This window comes from Bos grunniens, chromosome 18, assembly GCF_055505025.1.
Source record: "Bos grunniens cultivar Pamir isolate PY7600 chromosome 18, Bosgru_T2T1.0, whole genome shotgun sequence".
In the NCBI taxonomy this organism is placed as follows: Eukaryota; Metazoa; Chordata; class Mammalia; order Artiodactyla; family Bovidae; genus Bos; species Bos grunniens.
In genome coordinates this window covers 60,037,581-60,064,380 of record NC_141182.1, presented here as the reverse complement: position 1 = coordinate 60,064,380, position 26,800 = coordinate 60,037,581, and the positions used below count along the sequence as shown (strand labels likewise).

At 43.8% G+C, this 26,800-nt stretch overlaps 1 protein-coding gene, 1 long non-coding RNA gene and 1 pseudogene across 5 annotated transcripts in view; 2 read left to right on the top strand and 1 right to left on the bottom strand.

The window, feature by feature from the left end:
* Nucleotides 1-26,800, top strand: part of LOC147354476 (uncharacterized) — a 76,975-nt gene that overhangs the window by 13,586 nt on the left and 36,589 nt on the right. The window contains exon 4 of one of the 2 annotated variants that reach the window (XR_015146455.1): nucleotides 6,578-6,648. The exons of the other annotated variant lie outside the window; for it this stretch is intronic. This is a non-coding gene — a long non-coding RNA (uncharacterized LOC147354476). Of the gene's footprint in view, nucleotides 1-6,577; nucleotides 6,649-26,800 lie in introns of those variants that run through there. 2 annotated transcript variants of the gene reach the window in all.
* LOC147354477 (zinc finger protein 610-like) overlaps nucleotides 10,058-26,800 on the top strand; it is a 31,445-nt gene continuing 14,702 nt past the window's right edge. For 2 of the 3 annotated variants that reach the window (XR_015146448.1, XM_086354181.1), the window contains exons 1-3: nucleotides 10,058-10,198; nucleotides 18,660-18,742; nucleotides 25,603-25,729. Coding sequence is in view for 2 of the 3 variants with exons in the window: in XM_086354181.1 (XP_086210307.1) it covers nucleotides 18,728-18,742; nucleotides 25,603-25,729 (142 nt within the window). In the remaining variant the exon portion in view is untranslated. Of the gene's footprint in view, nucleotides 10,199-18,659; nucleotides 18,743-25,602; nucleotides 25,730-26,115; nucleotides 26,168-26,800 lie in introns of all 3 variants that reach the window. The other variant, XM_086354182.1, reaches the window with a different exon arrangement.
* On the bottom strand, nucleotides 24,370-24,768 carry LOC147354479 (ATP synthase F(0) complex subunit C2, mitochondrial pseudogene; annotated as a pseudogene).

Sequence of the window (26,800 nt, the reverse complement as noted above, 5' to 3'; positions counted from 1 at the left end):
CCTGAGTCCCTCTTGCACACTGTGCCACAGCAGACTATAACAGCACCCACACCAGGAGAGAAGCCACAACGGATTCACAAGTTCATAATGGAGCCTAACCTGCAGAAGACCATCCAGCGAGCCCCTCAGACTTGCATGATTCGTGCTAAAAATAAAGACTGCTGTCAGACCTCCCCAGATGGGGGCCCAACACAAGAACCTGGGTCGCCCAAGACTGCCAAGAAGACTAAGGTAAATCAAGTTGATAAGGATAGAGAAAAGAGACAGAGTAGGTCATTAAATAGTTATTCCCACTAGGGGATTGTAAGTAAAGAAAAGAGTATGGGAGACTGTACGTTAAAGGATCAGTCAAGAAAGCAGGTTTTCTCAGCCACAAAACCATGTGGCAAAAGCACAGGATGGGCCCCCAAAGAATAAAACAACGGTGGCATGAGCCCCACATCCTGCCCGGTGGGCTCAGTAAGTTAATGACCCCCTAGGACATGCTTCTTTGTGTGCACTAAACACAAAAATATAAGGAAAAGGTGACATTATGCTGAAATCTGAGATGAGCTACCAAATTTTGTGTATTTCCATTGAGCCGTTCGAGTCCAAGCTTGACCCTCTAAGGACAAGAAAATTCCCCCACCCAATGAGGAGGAGGAGCTGACAATGAAAGCTGACTTCTAATCAAGAAGTTTGAGCATAACTTTGCTAGCAGGTGAGATGAGTGCAATTGTGCGGTAGTTTGAACATTCTTTGGCATTGCCTTTCTTTGGAATTGGAATGAAAACTCACCTTTTCCAGTCGTGTGGTCACTGCTAAGTTTTCCAGATTTGCTGGCATATTGAGTGCAGCACTTTCACAGCATCATCTTTTAGGATTTGAAATAGCTCAGCTGGAATTCTATCACCTCCACTAGCTTTGTTCATAGTAATGCTTCCTAAAGCCCACTTGATTTCACATTCCAGGATGTCTGGCTCTAGGTGCGTGAACACACCATCATGGTTACCTGGGTCATTAAGATCCTTTTTGTATAGTTCTTCTGTGTATTCTTGCCACCTTTTCTTAATCTTTTCTGCCTCTGTTAGGTCTATACCATTTCTGTCCTTTATTGTGCCCATCTTTGCATGAAATGCTCCCTTGATATCTCTAATTTTCTTGAAGAGATCTCTAGTCTTTCCCATTCAATTGTTTTCCTCTATTTCTTTGCATTGTCCACTTAAGAAGGCTTTCTTATTTCTCCTGGCTATTCTTTGGAACATTTCATTCAAATGGGTTTATCTTTCCTTTTCTCTTTTGCCTTTCACTTCTCTTCTTTTCTCAGCTATTTGTAAGGCTTCCTCAGACAAGCATTTTGCCTTTTTGCATTTCTTTTTCCTTCTGATGGTGTTGATCACTGCCTTCTGTACAATGTCATGAACCTCCATCCATAGTTCTCAGGCATTCTGTCTATCATATCTACTCCCTTGAATCTATTTGTCACTTCCACTGTGCAATCATAAGAGATTTTATTTAGGTTATACCTGAATGGTGTCTTGTGGTTTTCCCTACTTTCTTCAATTTCAGTCTGAATTTGGCAGTAAGGAGTTCATGATCTGAGCCAAGTCAACTCCTGGTGTTGTTTTTGCTGACTGTATAGAGGTTCCCCATCTTCAGCTGCAAAGAACATAATCAATCTGATTTCAGTATTGACCATCTGGTGATGTCCTTGTGTTAGAGTCATCTCGTGTTGTTTTAAGAGGGCGTGTCAACTGAAAGAGATGTACAACTTGAGAGTTGCAAGTTAAGATTTATTTGGGGAAAATGAGGACAGCAGCCAGGAAGACAGCATCTCAGATAGCTCTGACAGGTGTCCAGAGATCTTTGACTATTAAGACCTAGTCCAGTAATAGCACATTGAGCGGCGTATCAGCAAAAACCTTCCTCAGAACTGGAAATGAGCCTTCCCAGCAACGTGGGACCATATGGTCATGAAATGCCCTGCAAAGTATGGTCATATTTGCTAAATGGTCATATCAATAGAGTAGTCTGAGCAGTCTGAGAGACTGCTCCAAAGCAGCAGTGGGGGAAGTTCAATATATAAGGTTTTGGTGAAGGGGAAGTTCAATACCATGAAGCACTCATTTCACAAAAGGTTTTTTGTTAGTCATGAGGATCTGATGTCACCATGAAGGGATTTAGTGCTTCTTTGGATAGGAGGAGGTGCAAGGATTGAGATCATAAAATCTGTTCCTAAAAACATCCAACTCTGTACAGACCAGTCCTACCAGAGTCCCTGGAGCAGAGTGCCTTACTCCACTCTGAAGTCCCTCTGAGGCTGTTGAAAGTCAATAGCTTTAGCAGAATGGGGTTCAATCTCCATGCAGGCAGAGGGTAAATGCCTTTGCCGTTCACTCATTGGCAATGCCCTTAATAAGTGACAATTTGTAGTTGACACGGCCCTCTTGTGGTCATACATCCAATCATGTTTTGGGGGGCATTTCATGAACATTTTGTCTCGTGTTGCTGGGAGGGCTTGTTCTCAGTTGTGAAGAAGGCTTTTGCTGACAGGTCACTCAGTGTGCTATTAGTGGATTAGGTCTCCATAGTCAAAGATCTCTGCAGACCTGTCTTCTAGTTATGGTCCAGGAAAGTATTCCTTCTTGTTGCATCTTCCCATATCTCAGTTCAGTTCAGTCACTCAGTCGTGTTCGACTCTTTGCGACCCCATGGACTGCAGGATGCTAGGGCTCCCTGTCCATCACCAACTCCCAGAGCTTACTCAAACTCATGTCTATCGTGTCCGTGACGCGATCCAACCATCTCATCCTCTGTCGTCCCCTTCTCCTCCTGCCTTCAGTTGTTCCCAGCATCAGGGTCTTTCCCAATGAGTTAGTTCTTGACATCAAGTGGCCAAAGTATTGGAGTTTCAGCTTTAGCATCAGTCCTTCCAAAGAATATTCAGGACTGATTTCTTTTAGGATTGACTAATTTGATCTCCTTGCAGCCCAAGGGACTCTCAAGAGTCTTGTCCAACATAACAGTTCAAAAGCATCAATTCTTCGGCACTCAGCTTTCTTTATAGTCCAACTCTCACATCCATACATGACTACTGGAAAAACCATAGCTTTGACTACATGGACCTTTTTTGATAAAGTCTCTGCTTTCTAATATGCTGTATAGGTTGGTCACAGTATTTCTTCCAAGGAGCAAGTGTCTTTTAATTTCATGGCTGCAGTTACCATCTGCAGTGATTTTGGAGGCCCCCACTCTCAAAAAAAAGTATCTCACTATTTCCATTGTTTCCCCAACTATTTGCCATGAAGTGATGGGACCGGATGACATGATCTTCGTTTTCTGAACGTTGAATTTTAAGCCAGCCTTTTCACTCTCCTCTTTCACTTTCATCAAGAGGCTCTTTAGTTCTTCTTCACTTTCTACCATAAGGCTGGTGTCATCTGCATATCTTAAGTTATAGATACTTCTCCCAGAAATCTTAATTCCAGCTGGTGCTTTATCCAACCTGGCATTTGGCATGATGTACTCTGCATATAAGTTAAACCAGCAGGGTGACAATACACAGCCTTGACGTACTCCTTTCCCTATTTGGAACCAGTCTGTTGTTCCATGTCTGGTTCTAACTTGCTTCTTGACCTGCATACAGATTTCTCAGGTGGCAGGTCAGGTAGTCTGGTACTCCCATATCTTTAAGAATTTTCCAGTCTGTTGTGATCCACACAGTCAAAGGCTTTGGCGTAGTCAATAAAGCAGCAGTAGATGTTTTCTGGAATACTTGCTTTTTTGATGATCCAGCAGATGTTGGCAATTTGATCTCTGGTTCCTCTGCCTTTTCTAAATCCAGCTTGAACATCTGGAAGTGGAAGTTACTCCCATATCTAGAGTAACTTTATTACAATCACTGATCACATATTGAGCTATACACTTGATCAACTGCTTCAAGTCCAGTCATCATTATTTTTGTTGGAGGCTCACACACTTGGTTTGGAGACAACAATGGTAACCCACTCCAGTATCCTTGCCTGGAAAATCCCAGGAACAGAGGAGCCTAGTGGGCTGCTGTCTATGGGGTCGCACAGAGTCGTACACGACTGAAGCAACTTAGCGGCAGCAGCAGCAATGATTGAAGGAGCTGAGAAAAAGAGCAAGTTGAAAGGAAGCATAGCTATTTGGGAGTGCCAGAGAGTTGGGAGGGAGGGCAGAGATGGAAGAAGAAAAGCAGAAATACAGGGAGACTGAGGATCACCAGGGAGGTTGGAGAGAAAGCAACTTGAAGGTGAGAGGGTAACAGGCAGGAAGGCCAGGGGGCTCCAAATAGAGGAAATAGCCTGCAAGTGTCAGACATTTTTATCTCTCTTAAGCGGCAGGAGGAAACAAACTAGCAATATTTTTTCCTTCTCTATACAAATTTAAAGGGAGGTTTCTCTTAAAATACTGTGTTGCCATAATGACACCCGGTTTCCCCTGAAGTTAGCTATTCTCGAGCCTAGAGATAACCAATGCCTTTTTCTTATGGAAATGTTTGTCTTAAGCTATGCTAATGTACTATGCCTTTACCCCAAACTCTGTCTCCAAGTCAGTTCCGCCTCTTGGCCCAGAACCTACTTGACAAACCAGTATGGATATTGTTCTCCTAATCTATGTAAATGAAACTATTTGTATGGTGGTCTGCCCTTCTTCAAGATTCAAGTTAATCATTTTATGGCCCAGGATAAACCATTTGGTGCCAAGATTATCCCAAAATGCATCTTATGGGTGAGGGGCCTGGTGCCATTCTGAATTTTAAGACATTCCTTTCTTTCATTAACAGACTGCTAGTGACTATATAACATCCAGCTAAAGACTAGCAGGGGGGTATTCTTTCTGCCCCCTTCTGATGCCTATGTCAGAAGCTTTCTCTATCTCCTTTATACTTTAATAAAACTTTATTACACAAAAGCTCTGAGCGATCAAGCCTCGTCTCTGGCTCCGGATTGAATTCTTCTCCTCTGGGGGCCAAGAATCCTGGTGTATTCGCGTGATTCAACAACAACCTTTCAAAGGCAAACAGTTGGCAAAGAGAGGCGGAATGGGAGGTGGGGAAGAAGTAGAGAGGAGGACGGGCACAGCAGGAGAGCAGAGAAAGGGAGACATAGAAAGAAGTAGGGAAACAGATCAGCCAAATGGAATGGAAACAGCTAGTGTGCAGGTGATGGTGGGGGCTAGATCCAGAAGAGTGCTGAATCAGTTGGGTAAAAATCATTAAGTCATTATACATTGATTTTTGGCTTTAAAATCTAACGCAAATCTTGCTTCTTTAAATTGTATAGATAAGAATGACAATTGCAAAATTTCTGTCTGTGACGCATGTGTATTTTGTAATTATTTGTATTAAAAGAGCATACATGTGTAGAGCCTGTTGAGGTGTGGGCTGCAGCAGATTCTCTCAGGTGTGGGTCATCCCCTTCCCTATTCCTGGTGAGGAGTAGAGGTTATGTGAGAGAAGAAATGGGGAAAGAACTGACTGACTCTTACTACATGATGCCCTTTCAAGGAACTTCAAACATGTTCTTTGTGATGGTTTTACTCCTGGCTTTCTGCTTTCTTTACATTTAATTATTTTTGTAGCTTGGGATAAAGATTTGTTCATTCAATAGTGACTTTCTTGTAAACAATTCTGGAGATTTGTCTCACTTGGGACAACTTGGATAAATGTAGAGAATATTATAGTTAGTGAATTAAGACAGACAGGGAAAGACTGGTATTATATGTCCTTCCATTATATGGAATGTAAAAACAAATGAAACTCACTAGTCCCAGAGGGTAGGATGGTGGTCATCTGGGGCTGGGAGGTGGGGAAGATGGGGAGATGTTGGACAAAAGGTACAGACTTTGAGTTGTGAAATGAGTGTGTCCTGGGAAGGTATGCACAGCATGCTGACCGTAGTTAATCCTGTTCTGTTACTGCCTGCTGGGAATTTGTCAGGAGAGTACCTCGTCAGTGTTGTCACCACACACAGAACATGGGAATTTGGAGGTGATGTATGTGTTGGTTCATGGATTGTGAAAAATGTTTCACAGTGTACACATGTGTCACATGCTCACAGGGTGTATGGTGTGTATACACATACTCCTTTGGTTAGTCGGTTCTCCCCCATCAGACATGCTCCTGAGGATCTCGTGTGGGGCCTTGCCCCAGGAATGTGCACAGAGCCACAGATGATTCTGATCTGGATCCTGCATTGTGCACCACAGCTCTTAGCCTCTACTTCTGAGACTGAGATCAGGCCCTGGGGGAGGGGAGGGCGCTCTGCTGCGACTGGGGCTGGACCAGAGCCTGCTGTGTGAACTGAATGGGATCCTGGGGTCAGCAGAGGTGCCCCCTGCTGCTGTGTGCATGAGGCCTCAGCAGGAGGGGAGTGTGGCCAAGGAAAGTGTGGGAAAGGACCCTGTTGGTCACTCTGCGGTACTTGACTGTCCTGAATCCCTCCTTAGACAGTGGCCACAGAGGACTGTCTGTTCCACAGGGTGAGGGCTTCCCTGTGTGTGTGGTTGGGGCTCAGGAAAGGGTGGTGTTGACTCTAAGCATTAAGCAGAATGTTTTCAACTTTCATGGTAGAACTGTGGAGACTCATGGACGAAGAGGCCCAGAAGATGAAAGAACAGGAGTCAGGCATGGCTCTTTCTCAGGTAGGATCATAGTCTCAGTGGATTCTCACACTGCCTTCCTGAAATGCCCTTCTCAGGATCGCTAATCGTGTCTGACTCTCGAGTGTCCTGTCTGACTCCTGTACACGCACACTCACCCGGGGCCTTCCTTCAGGGCCTGTCGTCTCCACTTAGATCCCGTCTCCCCATGACCCGGTGACGCGGAGCTTGTGAGGAGGCTCCCCTGAGCACCACCCTGGACAGGGCTTCTCACGCACGGGTTGGAGACGGGGTCTCAGTGCTTTTGGGCAGCAGGGACTGTTTAGGGCCCATCTTGATGTGCTGTCTGCCCTCTGTCAACCAGGGTAAAGAAGCTGTACGTGGACCTCAGGTATTAATATGTACAGTACACGTTAAATCTGCAAAAGAGGCCAATGAGTGCAAATCAGTTCTCACTTTTTATAGTACATTTAAAACTAAATGAGCACCTCCTAAAAACTTAAGTATTTGGGAATGGAATGGAACGTTCAGAAAGAGATGTCAGGGCTAGGGAGTGTTCCGTTACACCATCTAATTTAAACTGTGAAATCAGGCTTACCAAGTTTTTTTTCTTTCTCTTTTGACCACATGATGCATTCTCCAGGGTCTTAGTTTGCTGAGTAGGGATCGAACCTGAAACCCTGCAGTGGAAATGAGGGATCTTAACCACTGGACCATGAGGGAATTCTCCAACTTTATTAATCTTGATTCAGTATTTTCCTAATGGAATAAAATGATAAATTTTGGATTTTGTTAATAAGTATACACCTAAAATTAATGATAAAAATCACATTATGATTTTTAAAATATATTTATTTTGTATACTGTATCTTTATTGCTTCAGTGTCTTTTCCCTAGTTCTGACGAGTGGTGGCCACTCTCTGGTACAGTGCACACACTTCTCATTGTGGTGGCTTCTCTTGTCTTGCAGCCCAGGCTCTAGAGCCCACTGGCTTCAGTAGTTTCACTTCCTGGGCTCTAGATCTCTGGCTCAGGAATTGAGACTCACGGGCTTAGTTGCCCCCCAGCATGTGGGAACTCAGACAGGGCAACAACCTACATCTCTTGCATTGCCCAGTGGATCCTTTACCACTTACCCATAGGGAGGGCCACATATTTTTTTTTCACATATTTTTAAATACAGGTATTTTATAAAGATTGGAAGAAATCTTCTGTATGTTTTTTTGTGCTTGTATTACTTTTTATTTTTTTGAAACTAGAGTAAGATAATGTTGAGGCATTCCTGGTAGTACAGTGACTAACAATGTGCCTGCCAATGTAGGGTGCACGGGTTCCATCCCAGGCCCGGGAAGATGCCTCAGAGCAACTAAGCCCATGGGCCACAACTACTGAGCCTGTGCTCTAGAGCCCAGGAGCCTGCACACTCTAGAGTGTGTGCTCCGAAACAAGAGAAGCCACTGCAATGAGAAGCCCCTGCACTGCAGCTGTAACTAGAGAAAGCCCACTCACAGCAACGAAGACCCAACATAAGCAAAATAAATAAGCTTTGAAAAAGAAATAGAATGTTGACATAGTTACTGAATGAAGAAGTAAAATGAAAGAAGAAAATGGGAACCCACTCCAATATTCTTGCCTGGAGAATTCCATGGATAGAGCAGCTGGCGGGGCTGCCATCAGGGGGGTTGCAAAGAGTCTGGCATGAGTAAGCAGGTAAACAACAACTTCTGCCCACAGCAGATTGAGCTCTGAAAAACAGATCTAAGCGTCTAACTTTCCTCTTGCTGATTCTTCAGTGACTTCCTGTAGCTTTTGGAATCAAGTCCTAAATCCATAGATTTTGCATAAATTAGCCTCTGCCTGGCATCACCCCATGTACATTCGCTGTATGCCACTCACACTGGCTGACTTTCTGTTCAGTAAATATCTTCCTGCCTCAGAGCTGGCACTCAGGCTGTTCTCTCTGCTTGCAACACTCTTCCATTTCCCACCTTACCAATCCTACATGTTTCTTCCTCACAGAGACCTTGTCTGATTTCTCAGTGTATTGGAGCTTCAGCTTCAACATCAACCCTTTCAGTGAATATTCAGGATTGATCTCCTTTAGCATTGATTGGTTTGATCTCCTTGCAGTCCAACGGACTCTCAAGAGTCTTCTCCAACACCACGGTTCAAATGCATCAAATCTTTACCACTCAGCCTTCTTTATGGTCCAGCTCTCATATCCATACATGACTACTGGCCCATACCTTTACTATACAGACCTTTGTGGGCAAAGTAATGTCTCTCCTTTTTAATATGCTGTAGAGATTTGTAATAGCTTTAGAAAATAAAGACCTAAAATATTTTAGAACTTGCAAATAGCAAGTGAAAGATTCTAATTATGTTCACGCTGAATATATAATCAACTTGAAATTACATTATGGGTATTATTTAGTGTAATTTCCTAAACAAGTTTTTGGGAAAGATACTTAACAGTTAGACTTCCCTGGTGGCTCAGACAGTAAAGAATTCGCCTGCAATGCACAAGACATGGGTTCGATCCCTGGGTTGGGAAGATCCCCTGGAGGAGGGCCTGGCAACCCACTCAAGTATTCTTGCCTGGAGAGTCCCACGGACAGAGGAGCCTGGCAGGCTATGGTCCATGGGGTCGCAAAGAATCTGACACAGCTGCGTGACTAAGCACTTCCTCCAAAGTACAGAATACAGTATTTTAATGCAGTTCTCATCAAAAGGAAAAAAAATGCTTTTTTCTCCTATTTTGCTGTCTCTTTTTAAGTTATCTATACGAATTTATGGATGCTAGGTAAACTTATTGTGATAATCGTTTCACAGTATATGTATCAGTTAATTTTTCTCTGTAGCTTAACTTACACAATGATATTTGTCATTGTAAGAGTTGCTTATACAACCCCCTTTATGTCACTGTTTAAAGAGTTGGGTTTAGAAAGGGAAATAATTAAAACACGTTGGATAAAATAAACAATAACGCAGTTTATAATCATTTAAAGTGTCTTGCTCATTTTAAGGCTGTGGTTAGTGACCCAAATGATCACATCCCTTAAGTCCTCCATCTCAGACACCCAAGTGCTGACCCTCAGTTGGTTGAACTCAGCACTATGCTGAGTTTGCTGTTTTGTAGGGCGTCAGTAGAGAATAGCCCATTTCTACCCAGGGAGAGTTTTGGATTTGTAATACAGAGACTAGTCCCATTCTTGTTTATTAGAACTGCCCAAGTTCCGAGATCCCTGAATTGCTTCAGCCTCACTAGCAGGATCTGAGCACACCATGCTGTGAAAAACAGCTTTTTATTGAGAATAAACCCTTTTAGTCTTAAGAGGAAGTATCTTGGCTTCCGACAAAACTTGAAGCTTTTACCTGAGCACTGTTACAGAAGGTAACTTAGTGCTCTCAAGGTAACAGGCCCCGCCCCCCTTCGCGGCCCGCCCCTCCCACGAACTCTGCGCACAGCTGGTGCTCGCCCCGCCCCTGGTCGGAAGCCGCGGCTCTAATACCAAAAGCCCTTTCACACAGAGCCGGAAGTTGGAGAGCGCGGAGCCGAGATCCCCGAGCGGCGCCTAAGCTTCCTTCTAGAGTAAGTTTGCAGAGCTCGCCACCCCTCCAATCCCCACCTCCGTCCCCGCTCACTCGTCCTCATGGTGTGCGAATTGCCAGCGACCTGAAAACCCTGGCACCCGGTGCTCGGCCCCGAATAGACGCTGCCGTTGCGGCCCAGTTATCTTTTCGTTTGGGTTTGAAGTGTTTCTGAGTCGGTTTCGGCGCTCTGTCCGCGTAGACACCGCCTCTGGCGACATTTTCCTGCTTAAAACCCTTTTTTACCTCTGGCGTCGCCAAGTAAAGCCCTCTCTCGGGAGTTGGAGTCGCGCCCCGCCGCGTCGCCTTCTCGACCGCTGGAGGCAGAGCCCGTCGCCCCCGCTCCCGGAGAGGCCGCGCCCCCTCCCTGGTCCCGGGATTACGGAGAGCCCGCCCCGCTCCTGAGCCCCTTCTCTCCCAGCCCCTCTGTCCTCGCGTCTCCTCAGGCCGGTCCTTCTTCCCTTCAGGCCTCCCCCCTTTCCTGTCAGCCCGTCCCCTCACCCCGCGTAGGGTAGGTGACCTGGTCCAGCCTTGTGACCGCCAGTGCTGTTCCATGCCCAATTCAACTCGGACGGAAAAGGTGGTCTTCCGGTCCGGGGGCGTCGCGTTCTGTCGCCCACTCAGTAAATTCAGGAGGCAGGAGGATCAGGAGAAGCAGAGTCAGAAGGACTGAGAGAAATAACTGAAACTGAGGAGAAAAGCATCAGGGAGAACCAGTGGGAACACTGAGAATGGCTGAGGGACTTGCAAAGGGATAGTCAAGTCAAAGAGATTAAGTCTTGAAAATAGCCAAGTGAGTAAAATAGAGAAGTATTAATAAATTAGAAAGCCAGATCTCCAGGGACTGGAAAGCAGCATAGGGACAACTGCCCTGTATCAGTGATGGGAGCGGGGAGGCGAAGGGCGATGAGGGACGTCAGAGGTGGAGAGTCCCTAACTGAGTTTTGGCCGGGTTTGAGTCCAGGCCTCTTGGGTTAGAGTCCGGAGTTGTGTTTTCATCCGGTTGGGGTCCCGCCACAAGGGTTCAAGTCTCAATGTGAGGTGGTCGGTTTTATCATGGTGCTGGCAGATAAAGAGCTAAGGAGCAGAGGAAGAAAGGGCTAGAAGGAAGCGTAGCCACATGGCCTGCTAGAGAGTGGGGAGGAAGGGAGAGTCACAGCGAGAGAAGGGGAGTAATCTGGAGCGCAGAGAGGGAGCCGAAATGGGGGAAGAAAGAGGCATACATAGGTATGGATTTTTGAAAGACTCAGGAAGGTTGGAGGAAGAGAGCATGTCGAGGGGGAACGAATTGCAGCAGCCTGAGACAGGACACGTGTGAGGGAGGAAATAGGACAGGAACAGCAGGAGACCAGAGGGGGAGAAAAAGAGACACGGAGACTCAGATGAAATAGGGAGATAGGTGAACAGAGGGGTAAGCTCCATCCAGGTGTGGCCAGTTGTTTGGATACAGATGATTTTTTTAGTTATACAGAGGAGGCTGAGAATTTCAAAACTCTTGTCTATAAGGCTTGTGTCTTTTTTTATTACTTGTGGCAGAAGATGACATTTTATTTGCAAACCCTGTTGAGCCTGGGGCAGTGGCTTGATTCACTGAGTTGTGAGTGACCCCCTTCCCTTGTCCTATCATAAGATAGAGATCAGGGAAGAAGACACCGGGAGCAAAAAATGACTGACTCTGTCACTCTGTGATAGCTTTTTTTTTTTTTAATTGTTTTGGCTGTGTTGTCTTCGGTTCTGTTCCGTGGGCTCAAGAGTTGTGGCTCCCACGTTCTAAAGCACAGGCTCAGTAGTTGTGCACAGGCTTAGTTGCTTGTACTCGTGGGATCTTCCTCAACCAGGGATAGAACCCATGTCCCCTGCATTGTCAGGCAGATTCTTGTCCACTGTATCATTATTGGGTAGCATTTTTAAAGGAACACTTTTTTTTTTTTTTAATGGATTCACATTTTCTCCTTTCTATATGTATGGTGCTTTTTGTGGCTTGGAATAGGTCTTAATTCATTCAGTTTCTATAATCATTTTTAACTTCAGAAATAAGCTTTTTTAGTTTTCAGTATTCTATTCTTATCATCCTTTTCTGATTATGATTATTCTCAGTATTTTTTTAACTTTGACACCAGATTTTTAGGTTAAAACTAATTTACAATTTTTTCTTTAAAATTTTTTCCGATTCATTCCTTGCCTGGGTGCTTTCTTCTCTTCGTCTTGTACATTTGAAATTTTCTTTGGTAAGTAGTAAATCATCTTAGACTATTTTGTGCCATACTTAGCAAAAATGTCACCTCGTTTATCAGTTCTTATGAGGTACATGAACCTAGAGCCTATTATACAGAGTGAAGTAAGTCAGGAAGAGAAAGACTGTATATTCTGTATATATGTATATATATATACATATATATGTATGTATATATTCTGTATGTATAAATACTGTATATTCCTGCTTATATATGGAATTTAGAAAGATGGTACCCATGATCCTACATGCAGGGCAACAAAGGGAGACACAGATGTAAAGAACAGACTTTTGGACTCAGTGTGAGAAGGCGAGGGTGGCATGATTTGAGAGAATAGCAAGAAACATGTATATTACCATTTTTAAAATAGAATGATCAGTTCAAGTTCGATGCATGAAGCAGGGCACCCAAAGCAGTGCTCTGGAACAACCCAGAGAGATCGGGTTAGGAGAGAGGTGGAAGGTGGTTCAGGATGGGGGAGATACATGTCCAACTCATGTTGCTGCTAAGTCACTTCAGTCATGTCTGACTCTGTGTGACCCCATAGATGGCAGCCCCCCAGGCTCCCCCGTCCCTGGGATTCTCCAAGCAAGAACACCGGAGTGGGTTGCCATTTCCTTCTCCAATGCATGAAAGTGAAAAGTGAAAGTGAAGTCGCTCAGTCGTGTCCAACCCTCAGGGACCCCATGGACTGCAGCCTACCAGGCTCCTCCATCCATGCGATTTTCCAGGCAAGAGTACTGGAGTGGGGTGCCATTGCCTTTTATGGCAAAAACCAAGTATTATAATGTAATTATCCTCCAATTATAATACTTAAAAATGTGGAAACTGAAAAAATTAAGGTTAATAAGCAAAGATCACCTCGCCTCCCTTTCTCTGAATTCAAAGAGAAATACATCTTGGAGGGTTTTATGTATGGGACATCGTGTAGTAAAACAGACATATTTTCAACTGTGGTTTTACCAAAGACTTGCATTGTGTGTATGTGTTTATGTGTGCACACACAAATGGGTATTTCTGGTCTCAGCTCTTTACCAGAGAATAACGGAGGTATGACATTAGATCTTGTGAAATTAAAGGCATTTCTTTGAGAAATGGGAAAATAAAAGAACATTTAACATGATAAAACCAACAAAATAAAATGCTTCATTCTTTCCTTTCAAAATAAGAAAAAAACACACCTATTTTAACTGGTTAGGGTAATGGTCTGTTTTCTCCATTTTCTATGATCAGTGAAACAAGTGAGCTGTGAGGTGATATGAAGATGTTTCCCTCAGGTCCCTTTTTGACTTTTCTGTGCGAATGAGGAAGGATGGGCTGGATTGACGTGGGACCTTCCCACAGAGCCTCTCTATTCATGATGAAAAAGATTGCTCAGACCCTATTTCTAATGTTTTTTATACCAGTGGATATATATTTGCAATTCTGTATTTTTAAACTTGGAGAAGGCAATGGCACCCCACTCCAGTACTCTTGCCTGGAAAATCCCATGGACGGAGGAGCCTGGTGGGCTGCAGTCTATGGGGTCGGTAGGAGTCGAACACAACTGAGCGACTTCACTTTGACTTTTCAGTTTCATGCATTGGAGGAGGAAATGACAACCCACTCCAGTGTTCTTGCCTGGAGAATCCCATGGACCGAGGGGCCTGGTGGGCTGCTGTCTATGGGGTTGCACAGAGTCGGACATGACTGAAGCGACTTAGCAGCAGCAGCATTTTTAAAATATTTTACTGCAATCTTCTAATAAAGAATTACCTGCTTGGTATCAGTTTGACCCAATCTTGAAAGAAAAGTTTCTTTTGCTCAGATACATGACAGATGTTCCTGGTGTTAAATGGGATGGACGTTAAGGACAAACTTGGCCCCCTTGCCCTTCAGCCTCCCATTTCATTAATCAGTTATACCTGGTTCTCTTCACTCAGCTCAGACCTTCTCATAAACGGCTTCTCTCTGGGCCTGAGGGAGCCCACTTGTAACATGGAGATGAGAGACTAGACCGGAAACTCTGAGCGTGAGCAACACTGACCCCTGAAATGATTAGCCGAATTGGCTGTGTGTCTGTGTGTGGCAGTTCTGGTTTGGAGGGAGTGTCTGGCCGTAATTAGAATTTTAAATAGATCCCAGTCCTTCCTCAATGAAAAATGAAAAGGAAAACTGTAGGATGGAGGCAGGATCACAGGCTCAGAATTAGATGACTTCTATGAATAAGGCTAAATCTGAAGGGAGATTTTTTTTATGTCCTGACGTTCAGACCTCCACTGGCTTTCATTTGTTCTTGGGACAAAAGCTTGACTCCTCGCTGTGGCTCCACAGCCCTCTGTCAAGCTCAGGGCCCTGTAAGAGTCTCCAGCCTCATCCTGGGAGCTGACTGTTTGCTCGTGGTTCAGCCTCTCTTGGTCTCATTTACCTTTTCTCTGTTTCCAAATACCAAAACCATTTCTGTCTGACTTTGTAGTTCCTTTTCTCACCTTCAGGTCACCCTGGCTCAGGCCCTTTGTCACCCTTCAAGTCTAGGCTCAGAGAGGTCTCCCCGTCCCCTCCTAACAGTCTCTCTCATGTTACCCAGGTTTATTGCCTCTGTATCAGTTGCCATCAGCAGAAATTAATGCCCTTCTTCATGGGTTATTTTGAGTCCTTCCTGGTTCCCCTCTTTTTAGGGCTCATAGTGTTCCTCTCGGAGAAGGCAATGGCACCCCACTCCAGTACTCTTGCCTGGAAAATCCCATGGACGGAGGAGCCTGGTAGGCTGCAGTCCATGGGGTCGCTAAGAGTCGGACACGACTGAGCGACTTCACTTTCACTTTTCTCTTTCATGCACTGGAGAGGGAAATGGCAACCCACTCCAGTGTTCTTGCCTGGAGAATCCCGAGGACGGTAGCCTGGTGGGCTTCTGTCTGTGGGCTTCTGTCTAAGGGATCACACAGAGTCGGACAAGACTGAAGCGACTTAGAAGCAGCAGCAGTGTTCCTCTTCTTCCAAACATGGCTGCAGTACCTGATACTGGAAATGTCTTTAGATGACAGGACTATGAGTTGGGCTGAATAATCCCTAAGGAAAACCAGGAGAACAGGGCAGGTGATGAAGATATTTCCCATGTTCTGGACATTTCAGCTGTAATTGATCTTTACCCCATGTAGACTATGTAATTACTCAAAAGAAGAGCCAAGAAATATAAGAAAACCTGAAAAGTCCTACAGAACTGGTGTCCTCAAGCAGCGGGCTAAGATGTCCCCATGTAGTCTGCTGTGTTTCGTCCTCTGCAGCCCCCAGATCTAAGCTCTGTCCATCCAGGGACCAGTCACCATCATGGACAGCAGCTTTGCCTTCTAGGAGTTCATGTGCTCAGTGTCAGCGATTGTGATTCCAGTGCACTAAGGTTGAGCAGAAATGCAAAACCTAACAGGGCAGGAAGAAGACGCTGCCCGCCCTCCCCCCTCCCAAGGGCTAGAATATTTTCCAAGTAGGTGTGGGTGGGGAAAACAGGAGAGAGTGAGACCTGGAGACCCTTGCTTTGAGACTTCCTCATCTCAAATGCCTTTGTACCTGGACTCCATAGTGTCCCCAGGTGGTGGCAGACTTTCCCAGGAGGGCCAGTCTCTTGGTTTCCATACTGCACGTGCAGTGTCCTTTGTGTGGTAGCTCGTGGACACTCCTCTTGTGATCCCCTTTGCCAAGAAACCCTGGTGCACTTTAGTCTTGCTTAGTCCAGTCATGCAGGGAGGAGAGGTAGACAAATGGGGAAAGCGGAGGGAGCCTGGTGGGGTCTGCAGGAGGCTTGTGGCATTACTTGGGGGCATCAAGGTGAGCCCAGTGAATGGAGCGTGCGCCCATCCTGAGTGTAGTTGCAGGGACAAGGCGGGTGTGGATCTGTTGGAAAAGAATGTCTCAGTTCAGGCTGGAGAACCTGGGAGCGGGTTTGTTGGAGAGCCCGCATGGAATGGTTTGAGGTTCCAGTGCCTTAGCTCGTGTTCCCGGGACAGCAGTGCTGAGGCTGACACTTGCCTGCACAGGTTTGATTTGACAACTTATGACCACACGTGAGCAGCAACGACGGACGTGGAATTCAGCCAAGAGAAGCCATTTCCACTGTTAGAACTGTGTCCTGGGCTGAGCCCTCAGGAACCTGTGGGTGCAAGAGGATGGGAGCCTTGGGCTTGAGGGGCTGGTTCTAGCAGGTGCCCCCAGCATCCACTCCACGCCCTGGCTTTTGTTGGCTCTTTTAGCAGGCAGGCACCATAGAGTAACAGGGAAAATCTCAGGTCATTTTTTGCATTAACTTTGGTATCATTGTGTACTTGGGGTTGCCGGTGAAGAAAGGTTCATGTGCATTTGGGAAGATACCAAGAGAATCTGGAGTGTTTCCTTGGAAGATGCTGAGGTCTCAGTGGGCCATGTGCATCATTGGAATTATCCCTCTTTTTCATAGTCTTTAGATATTTCATATTTGACCCGGATCACTCACTGTAAATGAAAATATGGTGTCTTGTGTCTGTGGATCCTTGGCTGTCCTCTTTTGTACTTTGCCTCATGCGTGAGTTATCAGGGCTTGGAATGCTTTGTGTTTGCATAAGAGGGTTAGAGGCTCATCGTGGGCTCTGTGGACACTCTGTTGGACACCATGAAAGTTTGTAAGTTTGTTTGAGTCCCTCTGGGAAAATAGGAGTACTAAGGTTAAGATCACAGAATACTTGTTATAAGGTGGTCCTGCTCAGTCGGGATCTCTGGGCCCAATCTGCGAAGAGTCATAAAGTCCTGTGACGTAGGGGAAGATGGCTCCGAGAATCACAGGGCAGCGATACCTCAGTGATCTGCAACCTGGAGGCTTGTCCTCTAGAAGATGCAGCTGCAACTCTCTTGCTGCCAGGCCAGTGCTGGGTTCTCTGTTAACCACTCCTGTCCTCCCAAAATAAGCGCATACACAGGCACAGTACAGAAAACACGGAATCTTAACTGCACTGTTGGTGGTAATGTAAATGGTACTGCTATGTTGGAAACTAAAATGGAAGTTCCTTAACAAATTGATATAGAACAGGCCTACAGTCTGTCAAACCCATTTCTGACAGATATCCAAAGGGAAAGCAGTCAGTTTTTCAGGGATATGTCCGCAGTCCCATGAGTGTGACTGGATTTGCAGTAGCCAAGGCACAGACACAGCCCAGATGTCTCTTGACAAAAGAATAGGTACAAAAGTGTGGTATAGGAATATTTATTATATAGTGTATATTCATGAACTATTTTTTCTCTGTATATAAAAATCAAGGATCTGAACTGAACTGAATGAACCTAGAGAACATTATGCCAAGTTAAAGAAGGCTGACAAAGAAGGACAGACACTGTATGTGGAAACTAGACTTGTCAAACTCATAGAGCCATCGAGTAATAAGGCTGTTACCAGGAGCTGGGTGGAGGGGGAAATGGGACACTGTTAGGCAAAGAGTAGAGATTTTCAGTTCTGGGAATCTGAGGTACTGCATGCTGCCGGTAGTGTTTCTATATACTTGAAATTCGCCCAGTGAGGAGAAATACAGTGTACTCATAGATGGAAGTGTAACTTACTCCACTGTAATAATTATTCAATGTATGAATCTTTCACATGATCACTTTGTACACAGTACGTTTATACCATTTTTGTTAGTTACACCTTAGTTAGGCTGGGATGAAAAAGAGAGTTGGGAGATGCTTTTCTCCTCTGAATGGTGCTCAGTCCAGGCTTCACGTTTCGTTGATGAGGCATTTTGCGTACCCATGTTTTGTACCCTCTGACCACAGATTCCCCTTCAGGTAACTTGTGGTGGTCCACGGCTCGAGAATGTTTCAGGTGCCCCAATTGATTCCAGTCTGGTTCCCTCACTGAGTATCAGGACTCTGAGTCCTCCCAGTCCTGAGGGCTGAGATCTGAGCTGAGGAGGGGGCACTCTGCTCCGAGTGGGGCTGGACCAGGGCCTGCTGTGTGACCTGAAGGGGATCGTGGGGTCAGCGGAGGTGGCCCCTGCTTGCTGTGTACATGAGGCCTCACCAGGAGGGGATTGCGATCTGAGGGAAAGTGTGGGAAAGTCCCATGTTGGTCTCTCTGCGGGAGTTGACGGTCCTGAGTCCCTCCTGAGACAGTGGCCACAGAGGACTGTCTGTTCCACACAGTGAGTTCTGCCCTGTGTGTGTCGTTGGGGCTCAGAAAGGGGATGTGCTGACTCTAAGCATTAAGCGGCATGTTTTCGACTTTCATGGTAGACCTCTGAAGACTTGTGTTGCCTGAGGAAGCCCTGAAGTTGAGGAAGAGGAAAGAAAAGGAGTCAGGCATGGCTCTTTCTCAGGTAAGGTCATATTCAGTCTGTCCTTCCTGAAATGCCCTGCTCTGGACTTGCTAATCGTGTCTGACTCTGGAGTATCCTGTCTGATTCCTGTATACACACACTCATCCGGGGCCTTCCCTCAGGCCCTGTCGTCTCCACTTAGATCCCATCTGCCCATGATCCGGTGACCTGGCCCTTGTGAGGAGGCTCCCCTGGGCACCGTCCTGGGCAGGGCTTCTCACCCACGGGTTGGAGATGGGGTTTTAGTGCTGTTGGGCAGCAGGGATTGCTTAGGGCCTACCTGGATGCTCTGTCTGCTCTCTGTCCACCAGGGTAAGGAAACTGCACTTGGAAGTGAGGTATTAATATGCACAATAGCTGGTGAAATCTGGGAATCAGATCAATTAGGGGCAGTTTGTTCTTTGTTAGGGCAGTTCAAGCTAAAGATGTGGGTCAGTCTCCTTAAATACTTATTGATAATAGAATGGAAAGTTCAGAAATAGACATCAGTGATACAGGGTTTTTTAGTTTATCATCAGATTTAATCTACGAAATGAATCTAAGTCTCTCGCAAGTGAAAATTTTCATTACCTCCATTCTTCAGAGGTTGTCCTTTCACTCTGTGGATTGAATCCTTTGACACAGAAATATTTTAACTTTTAATGCAAGCAACATTCCAGCTTCATTGTTTTGCTGGTGGATATCTATTTTTTCAGCATCATGGTTATTGAGATTGTCCTTGCCATTTTGTGTATCTTGTGGATACATCCTTGTGGATATACCTTACATATACAGAAAGAATTATTTCTGAGTACTGTGTTCTGTTCAGTTGGTTTATTTGTCTGTTTTTATACCAGTACCACATTGCCTTGATTTCCTTGTAATAGGTTTTGGAATGGAAAGACCTCCATCTTCCTTCTTCAGGAGTTTTGCTGTTTGCTCTTAGAATAGTTCTATAACATTCACCATGTTTTATTTAGCTTCTACAAAGATTGCCATGGCAGGTTTGATAATGAGTTAATTGGTTGATTGATCCTTTGTGTGGTTATTAAAGAATCTGTTTTGATATAGCATGTTTCTTTTGTAATCTTTATGACTTTTACCTATGAAACTTTGTCACGTGGGAAAGAAGATAAATTTACTTCTTTTTCAATTGCTGACCTTTGATTTCTTTTTCTCATCTAATTGCTGTAAGGGTTTCAGTGCTTTGTTGAACTGTAGTGCAGGGTGTGCATCCTTGCCTTCTTCTTGACCTCAGAGCAAAAGGTCTTTCATTCTTTCCCCATTGCTGTGCTCTTTTCATAATGGCATTTATTATACTGATGTTGGTATAATGTATTGTTTGTAGTTTGTTGAGTGTTCCATCTTGAAAGATTGTCAAATTTTTGTCGAATGGTTTTTTTCTGCATCGAGATGATCCTGTATTTTTTTTTCCCTTAAATCTGTTAATGTAGTGTGTCATATTAATTGATTTTTGTATGTTGACTTCTTCTTACTTTATATGAATAAACTCCACTTGGTCATGGTGTCAGATCTTTTTATTTATCTATTTTAATTGAAGGATAATTGCTTTACAGAAGTTGTTGTTTTCTGCCAAATACCAACATGAATAACCCATAGGTATACCTTTGTCCCCTCCCTCCCATCTTCCTCCCTATCCCACCCCTGTAGGTTGTTAGAGAGCCCCTGTTTGAGTTCCCTGAGTCATTCAGCAAATTCACATTGGCTCTCTACTCTACATATGGTAATGTAAGTTTCTGTGGTACTCTCTCCATACATCTCACCCTCTCCTTCCTCCCCTCCGCCTCTGTCTGTTCTCTATGTCTGTTTCTCCAGATCTTTTTAATATGTGTTGAAGTGGGTTTGCAAGTATTTTAATTTTGCATCAGTATTCATCAGGGGTATTGGTTTCTAGTTTTCCTTTCTTGTGTCTTTGGGAAATTAGCAAACTATTAGAATCATGCTTGCTCCATAGAATTACAGGATTAGTGGTAATTCTTTTGTAAATGCTTGGTAAAATTTGGTCCTGTATTTTTAGAGGTTTCTGACTATTTATTAAATCTCTCTAGGTATAATGGGCTTCCCTGGTGACTCAAATCATAAAGAATCTGCCTGCAGTGAGAGAGACCCAGGTTCTATCCCTGGGTCGGAAGATTCCCTGGAAAAAGGAATGGCTGTCTAGTCCAGTATTCTTGTCTGGAGAAATTCCATGGACAGAGGAGCCTTGTGGGCTACAGTCCATGAGGTCACAAAGAGTCAGACACGACTGAGTGGCTAACACTTTCACTTTCAACACTTCAATTTTTCTGTTTCTTAATAAGTAAAAGAGTATGTGTTTCTGAGAATTTGCCAGTATCTCCTATATTCTGTCATTTATAGGCATTATTGGTCATAGTACTTCCTTATCTTTAGAAACTTTCTTTGACCTCAGTTGTAATCACTCCTGTTTCATATCTGTTTTTAGTTATTTGAATCTTTTTTTGTCTTTTCCTTAGTCTAGGTGGGGGTTTTCTTTTACAGTTTTTTCAAAACATCAACTCTTAGATTGTTGATTTTTATATTTTTCTTCTTTCTGTTGTATCTCAGGTTTAATCTTTCTTATTTACCTGTTTCCTTTTGCTAAACTTGAGTTTAGTTTGTTTTCTGTTTTCTGCTTCCTAAAGGTCTAAAAATAGATTTCAGATTTAAGATCTTTCCTCTTTTTTTACTGTAAGCATTTAACGGTTCAGACTTTCCTTTTAGTACAGTCTTCTCTGTGTGTTATAAATTTTCTAATGTTGTCTTTTCATTTTTATCCACGTATTTAAAAATTTCCATGTGGTTTTTTTCTTAGACCCATTTGTGGTGTAACAGTGAGTTGTTTAATGTCCACATTTGGGGAATTTTCTTTTTTTCTTGTGTTTATTTCATTGTTAGGGAAGATCCTGAAAGGTTGTTGTTGAATCATGCAAAGATGCCAGGATTCTTGGCCCCTGGAGGAGAATAATTCAATCGGGGGCCAGAGACGAGGTTTGATGGCTCAGAGCTTTTGTGTAATAAAGTTTTATTAAAGTATAAAGGAGATAGAGAAAGCTTCTGACATAGGCATCAGATGGGGGCAGAAAGAGTACCCGCCTGCTAGTCTTCAGCTGGATGTTCTATAGTCACTAGCACTCTGTTAATGAAAGAAAGGAATGTCTTAAAACTCAGAATGGCACCAGGCCCCTCACCCATAAGATGCATTTGGGGGTAATCTTGGCACCAAATGGTTCATCCTGGGCTGTAAAATGATTAACTTGAATCTTGAAGAAGGGCAGATCACCATACAAATAGTTTCATTTACATAGATAAGGGGAGCAATATCGGAATATAACATACTGGTTTGTCAAGTAGGTTGTGAGCCAAGAGACTTGAAGACAGAGTTTGGGGTAAATGCATATAGTACATTAGCATAGCTTAAGATAAACACTTCCATAAGAGAAAGGCATTGGTTCACTCAAGGTTTGAGAATAGTTAACTTCAGGTGAAACCAAGTGTCATTATCGCAACACAGCATTTTAAGAGAAACCTCTTTTTAAATTTGTATAGAGAAGGAAAAAATATCGCTGGTTTGTTTCCTCCTGCCGCTTAAGAGAGAGAAAAATGTCTGACACTTGCAGGCTATTTCCTCCGTTTGGAGACCCCTGGCCTTCCTGCCTGTTACCCTCTCAATACCTCCATGGTATCAGTCTCTTAAAATTGTTGATTTGCACCTAACCTGTGGTGTCTCATAGAGAATGTTTTATGTGTCCTTGAGATTCATGTGTTTTATGCTTTTGTTGGGCCATGTAATCTGTACATGCCTGTTCAACTTGTACGTTGAAATCTCATACTATTCCTGTGCCACTATTTCTGTCTTCCTTTCCCTTAATTTTTTGCTTCATTTTTCTGACATATCTAATATAAGATGTATATATATATTTTACTTGGTACAGCTTTTTGGTAAATTGACCATTTTATGGTTTTTCCTGTGGTCATGTATGGATGTGAGAGTTGGACTGTGAAGAAGGCTGAGCGCCGAAGAATTGATGCTTTTGAACTGTGGTGTTGCAGAAGACTCTTGAGAGTCCCTTGGACTGCAAGGAGATCCAACCAGTCCATTCTGAAGGAGATCAGCCCTGGGATTTCTTTGGAAGGAATGATGCTAAAGCTGAAACTGCAGTACTTTGGTCACCTCATGTGAAGAGTTGACTCATTGGAAAAGACTCTGATGCTGGGAGGAATTGGGGGCAGGAGGAGAAGGGGACGACAGAGGATGAGATGGCTGGATGGCATCACTGACTCAATGGACATGAGTCTGAGTGAACTCCGGGAGTTGGTGATGGACCGGGAGGCCTGCCGTGCTGCGGTTCATGGGGTCACAAAGAGTCGGACACGACTGAGCGACTGATCTGATCTGATCTGATCTGATCGTTATACAATATTTATTTCATTGCACTTTTTTTTTTTCCTTCAGTTTATTTTGTCTGATATAACAGTCTCCCCTGCTCTCTTTAGGATGGACTTTTTCCATCCTTTCACTGTTCACCTTTCCATGTCTTTAGGTTTGTGAGTACTACCTGTTTCAACTCTCTGACAAACTCTGTGTCTCTTGCCCAGTGTTTTTCCTCCTGTTACTTCTTCTGTTGACCCCTGCCCATGCGCATTGTATGGTGGTGAAAGACAGGCACCCTGGACAGCTCCTTTCATGCCAGTGTAATTGCAGAAGGAATATACTGAATGTTTCCTTTCCATCATGATGTTTCTTGAGATAGTCTTGCTTAATAACTATATTTTTTTTCATATTCTTTTTTGCCATGATTTTTAATTCTTCAAGAAGTTTTTTTACTTTACTATTGCTATAATTTTTTTTTTGTCATAATCTAACGAATCTTCTAATTTCAAATCACTGTTTTATTAATGGAAAAAAAAAGCAAAGAAAGTCTTTGGCTTCTGTTAATGCCCTGCTATGTAAATTTAAGTGGATAAAATTGTATTTGTATTTTTGTATATGGTAATTTTATTATGAATTTAGTTCAAGTATTTTTTTTTTTTAATGTTTTGACCTGTTTTCTTTTGGTAGCCTAGTATAGAATGCTGTTGACAAACTCAGCTCAATACAAAGGATACATTTTTATTGTCTGAAAGATGCTGAAATACATGTGAATAAATGGATGATATAAAATCGTCCAAAAAAATCTGTCAAGAGATGTATCCTCTCATTTCAGTTAATTTTTTATAGATATGTATGCATTCATGTGCAAGTCTGTGGTTTAGATACAAGACATTATTATTTAAAAACTACATATCACCTTTTTTTTTTTGAGTTTAAATTATGTTATCAGTATAATCTGTGGCCTTGAAATTTTCTAAACAATCCTATTAGTGTTTTAAGTAGTAAATTACTAACAGTTGTGTTTCTGTATCCACATCTATAATGACCTTTCATGCCATTCCACATTGTTCGCCTTGAACTTTGTGTTTTTTTCATAGTAATACAATATTTATTTGTTTTCCTTCTGTCAAACCCTGAGCCCACCACTTTCCCCAGGCTGCCTGGGGAGTTATAGGAAAGGGAACATACAGGGCAGACACAGGAGAAAGAACTATGGGAGGTGGAAACAGCTCCTTCACGTCATGAAGAAGATGAGCTAGACCACCATCAGGCAAAAGAGCCCCATGGCCTTTGAGAGGGCCAAGCCCATGGCGTAGAAGAGCTACTGTTTCAGAGAAGGGTTCCTGGCATAACAGTGATGAAGCTCCCGAACACAGTCCCACTTCCAGCCCCAGAGGCAGCCACCCCTGCTGTGGCAGCTCCAGCTCCAGGGAACTTGGCTGCTGTGTCAGAGTCCCTTGAAATGGCACTGGTTTGGAAGCTGTGGCTAGGAATAAGTGAGATGGTCCGGGGACCTGGGGCTCCCAAGCTGCTGTGGCTCTCATCAGTCAGTGTCTCCCGTCCTTCACCACCACTCTGGACAGTGATCAATCAACAGCAGGGAGGTTCTCCTGATCAAGAAGTGCGTGGAGACGAATTTGGCGCAGAGGTCCATTTTCAGGGGATGAGGGCCCGAGGCCCAAGAGCTGCTCCCCGTGCAGACAGGAGGGGCAGGGAGGAGGCTCGCCTTGGACTTCTTTCAAGTTTTCTTTAGGAGCCCTCTGTCAAAGGACTTTTAATGTTCTCTGTATTTCTTAAGTGTTAGATGCTTAAGCTTCAGTTGCTGAGCCCAAGCCTCTGAGTTCAGGTGCTTCATGTAACTTTTCTTACCTTCTTGATCTGAGTCGAGTTTCTCAGAGTGTCTGTCTGTGACACAGTTTTTCTTCTGTAAGGTGGGAACAGGTTGTTCTTTAATGAGCTATTATATGGATGACAGGTTCTTGCCTGTAAAGTACTTGTTTAATGTTTAGAGTAATACTACAGTAATTTAGAGCAACAGGAATCCTTCAGACACTTCTGGTCCTTGCTGCTGTTATCAATGTCATAACTGAAACTTTTGACCTTTCCATTAAAAGTGCCGTGGACTTCGTCATCTCTGAAGACACCACTCATGCTGTACCTCATCTAGATAATGAATTGCACTCACTGGGTAGAACATAATATCTGACACTTCTGTATAGCCAATACAGTGTTGAGTTTTATTTGTATATATTTCATGGATTTTGAACAGTGATGAAAAATCCGTATTAATTGGAGGATCTCATAAGGTCTTATGAAAAAGCATAAGAAATTAAAATTAGAGATGCATAATTTCTCCAGATACCCCTGCATGGATCTGTTAGAACACATACTTCAACCAAGTCAATCCTTACCCCTTACTATGCTTTCTCTTTTGCATGAAAATGAGAACTTTTCATGGCCGTTTTGGTGACGTGTGGTTTGATTTCAGAAACGACTGACCTCTGAGGATGTGGCCATCGAATTCACTCAGGAGGAGTGGGAATTCCTGGACCCTGCTCAGAGGGCCTTGTACAGGGACGTGATGCTGGAGACCTACAGGAACCTGCTATCTGTGGGTGAGGATGACTTCCTTCCAGAGCTGCCCTTGGGTATCTGCGTTTTCCCTGTGTGCCCCTTGGGAGGCCCTGATGTCTTTCATCTGAGAGTTCCGGTGACTTGGGCATAACACAGCTTCACAAGGTTAAACTGACCCTCTTCAGATGCTGTGTCTGTTTCATGTCACTGACTAGGGATCATACCTGCACCTCCTGCACTGGAAATGCAGAGTCTTAACCAATGGATCACCAGGGGAGTCCCAGAATTTCTCTTTCGGATCTGAATATTATCTCCACATTGCAGCATGAGAAAAAGCTCTGGACAGTGGGGAGTGACGTAAAAATAGTCAAAAATACAACGTATAAAGAAAAACGAGTATCTCAAAAGGGCTTTTTTTTATGTTTAGGATTGGGACAACCTGGTGGATTGGATCCTCTGTGGCTGTTACTTAGGCAAATGTAAGGAGAGTGGGTAGAGAGATCGTCTTTTTGATCCCAGATCCTACGAGGGGAGCATATGTGAATCCCACGTGCTCTTAGCTGGCCATCTGTAGGTCGAGCACATGGTCCCATCTCAAGATGCTGTGATGTCTGACCTTCATGCTGTATTATTTTTACTCTTGTGCTGCCCTACCCAGTCTGGGAATGTCAACCATTCCTGATGTTACATTCTCCTTACTTTGTATCATTTTACCTCTTAAATTTCTTTGAAATATATTCCTGAGGGTCTGAAATTTTATCTGGTTTCCTTGCTGTGATAATCCACCTATGTTTAATTGGCAGCCTCTGCTGAATCTCTGTGGGGTGGATTTACTAGGTAACAGAAAACTGTGATGGAGACACTATTCCTAATGTTATTTTCTTGCTCTGCACAAAGTCACCACTTGAAGCTATCCAGTAGAGTGGTCAGCATGTTCTAGGATTATGAGAGAGAAAGTATCACGAGAACCTGATACATCTTTCCAGGTTATTTTCTGCCTTTGGAGACTCGGTCAAGGGCACCATGACAGTGTTGTTCATGTATATCAAGGACCATATATTTTAGTGTCTGTAAATGGTATGGGAATTTATCCCAGGACAAGTTTGTCCAAG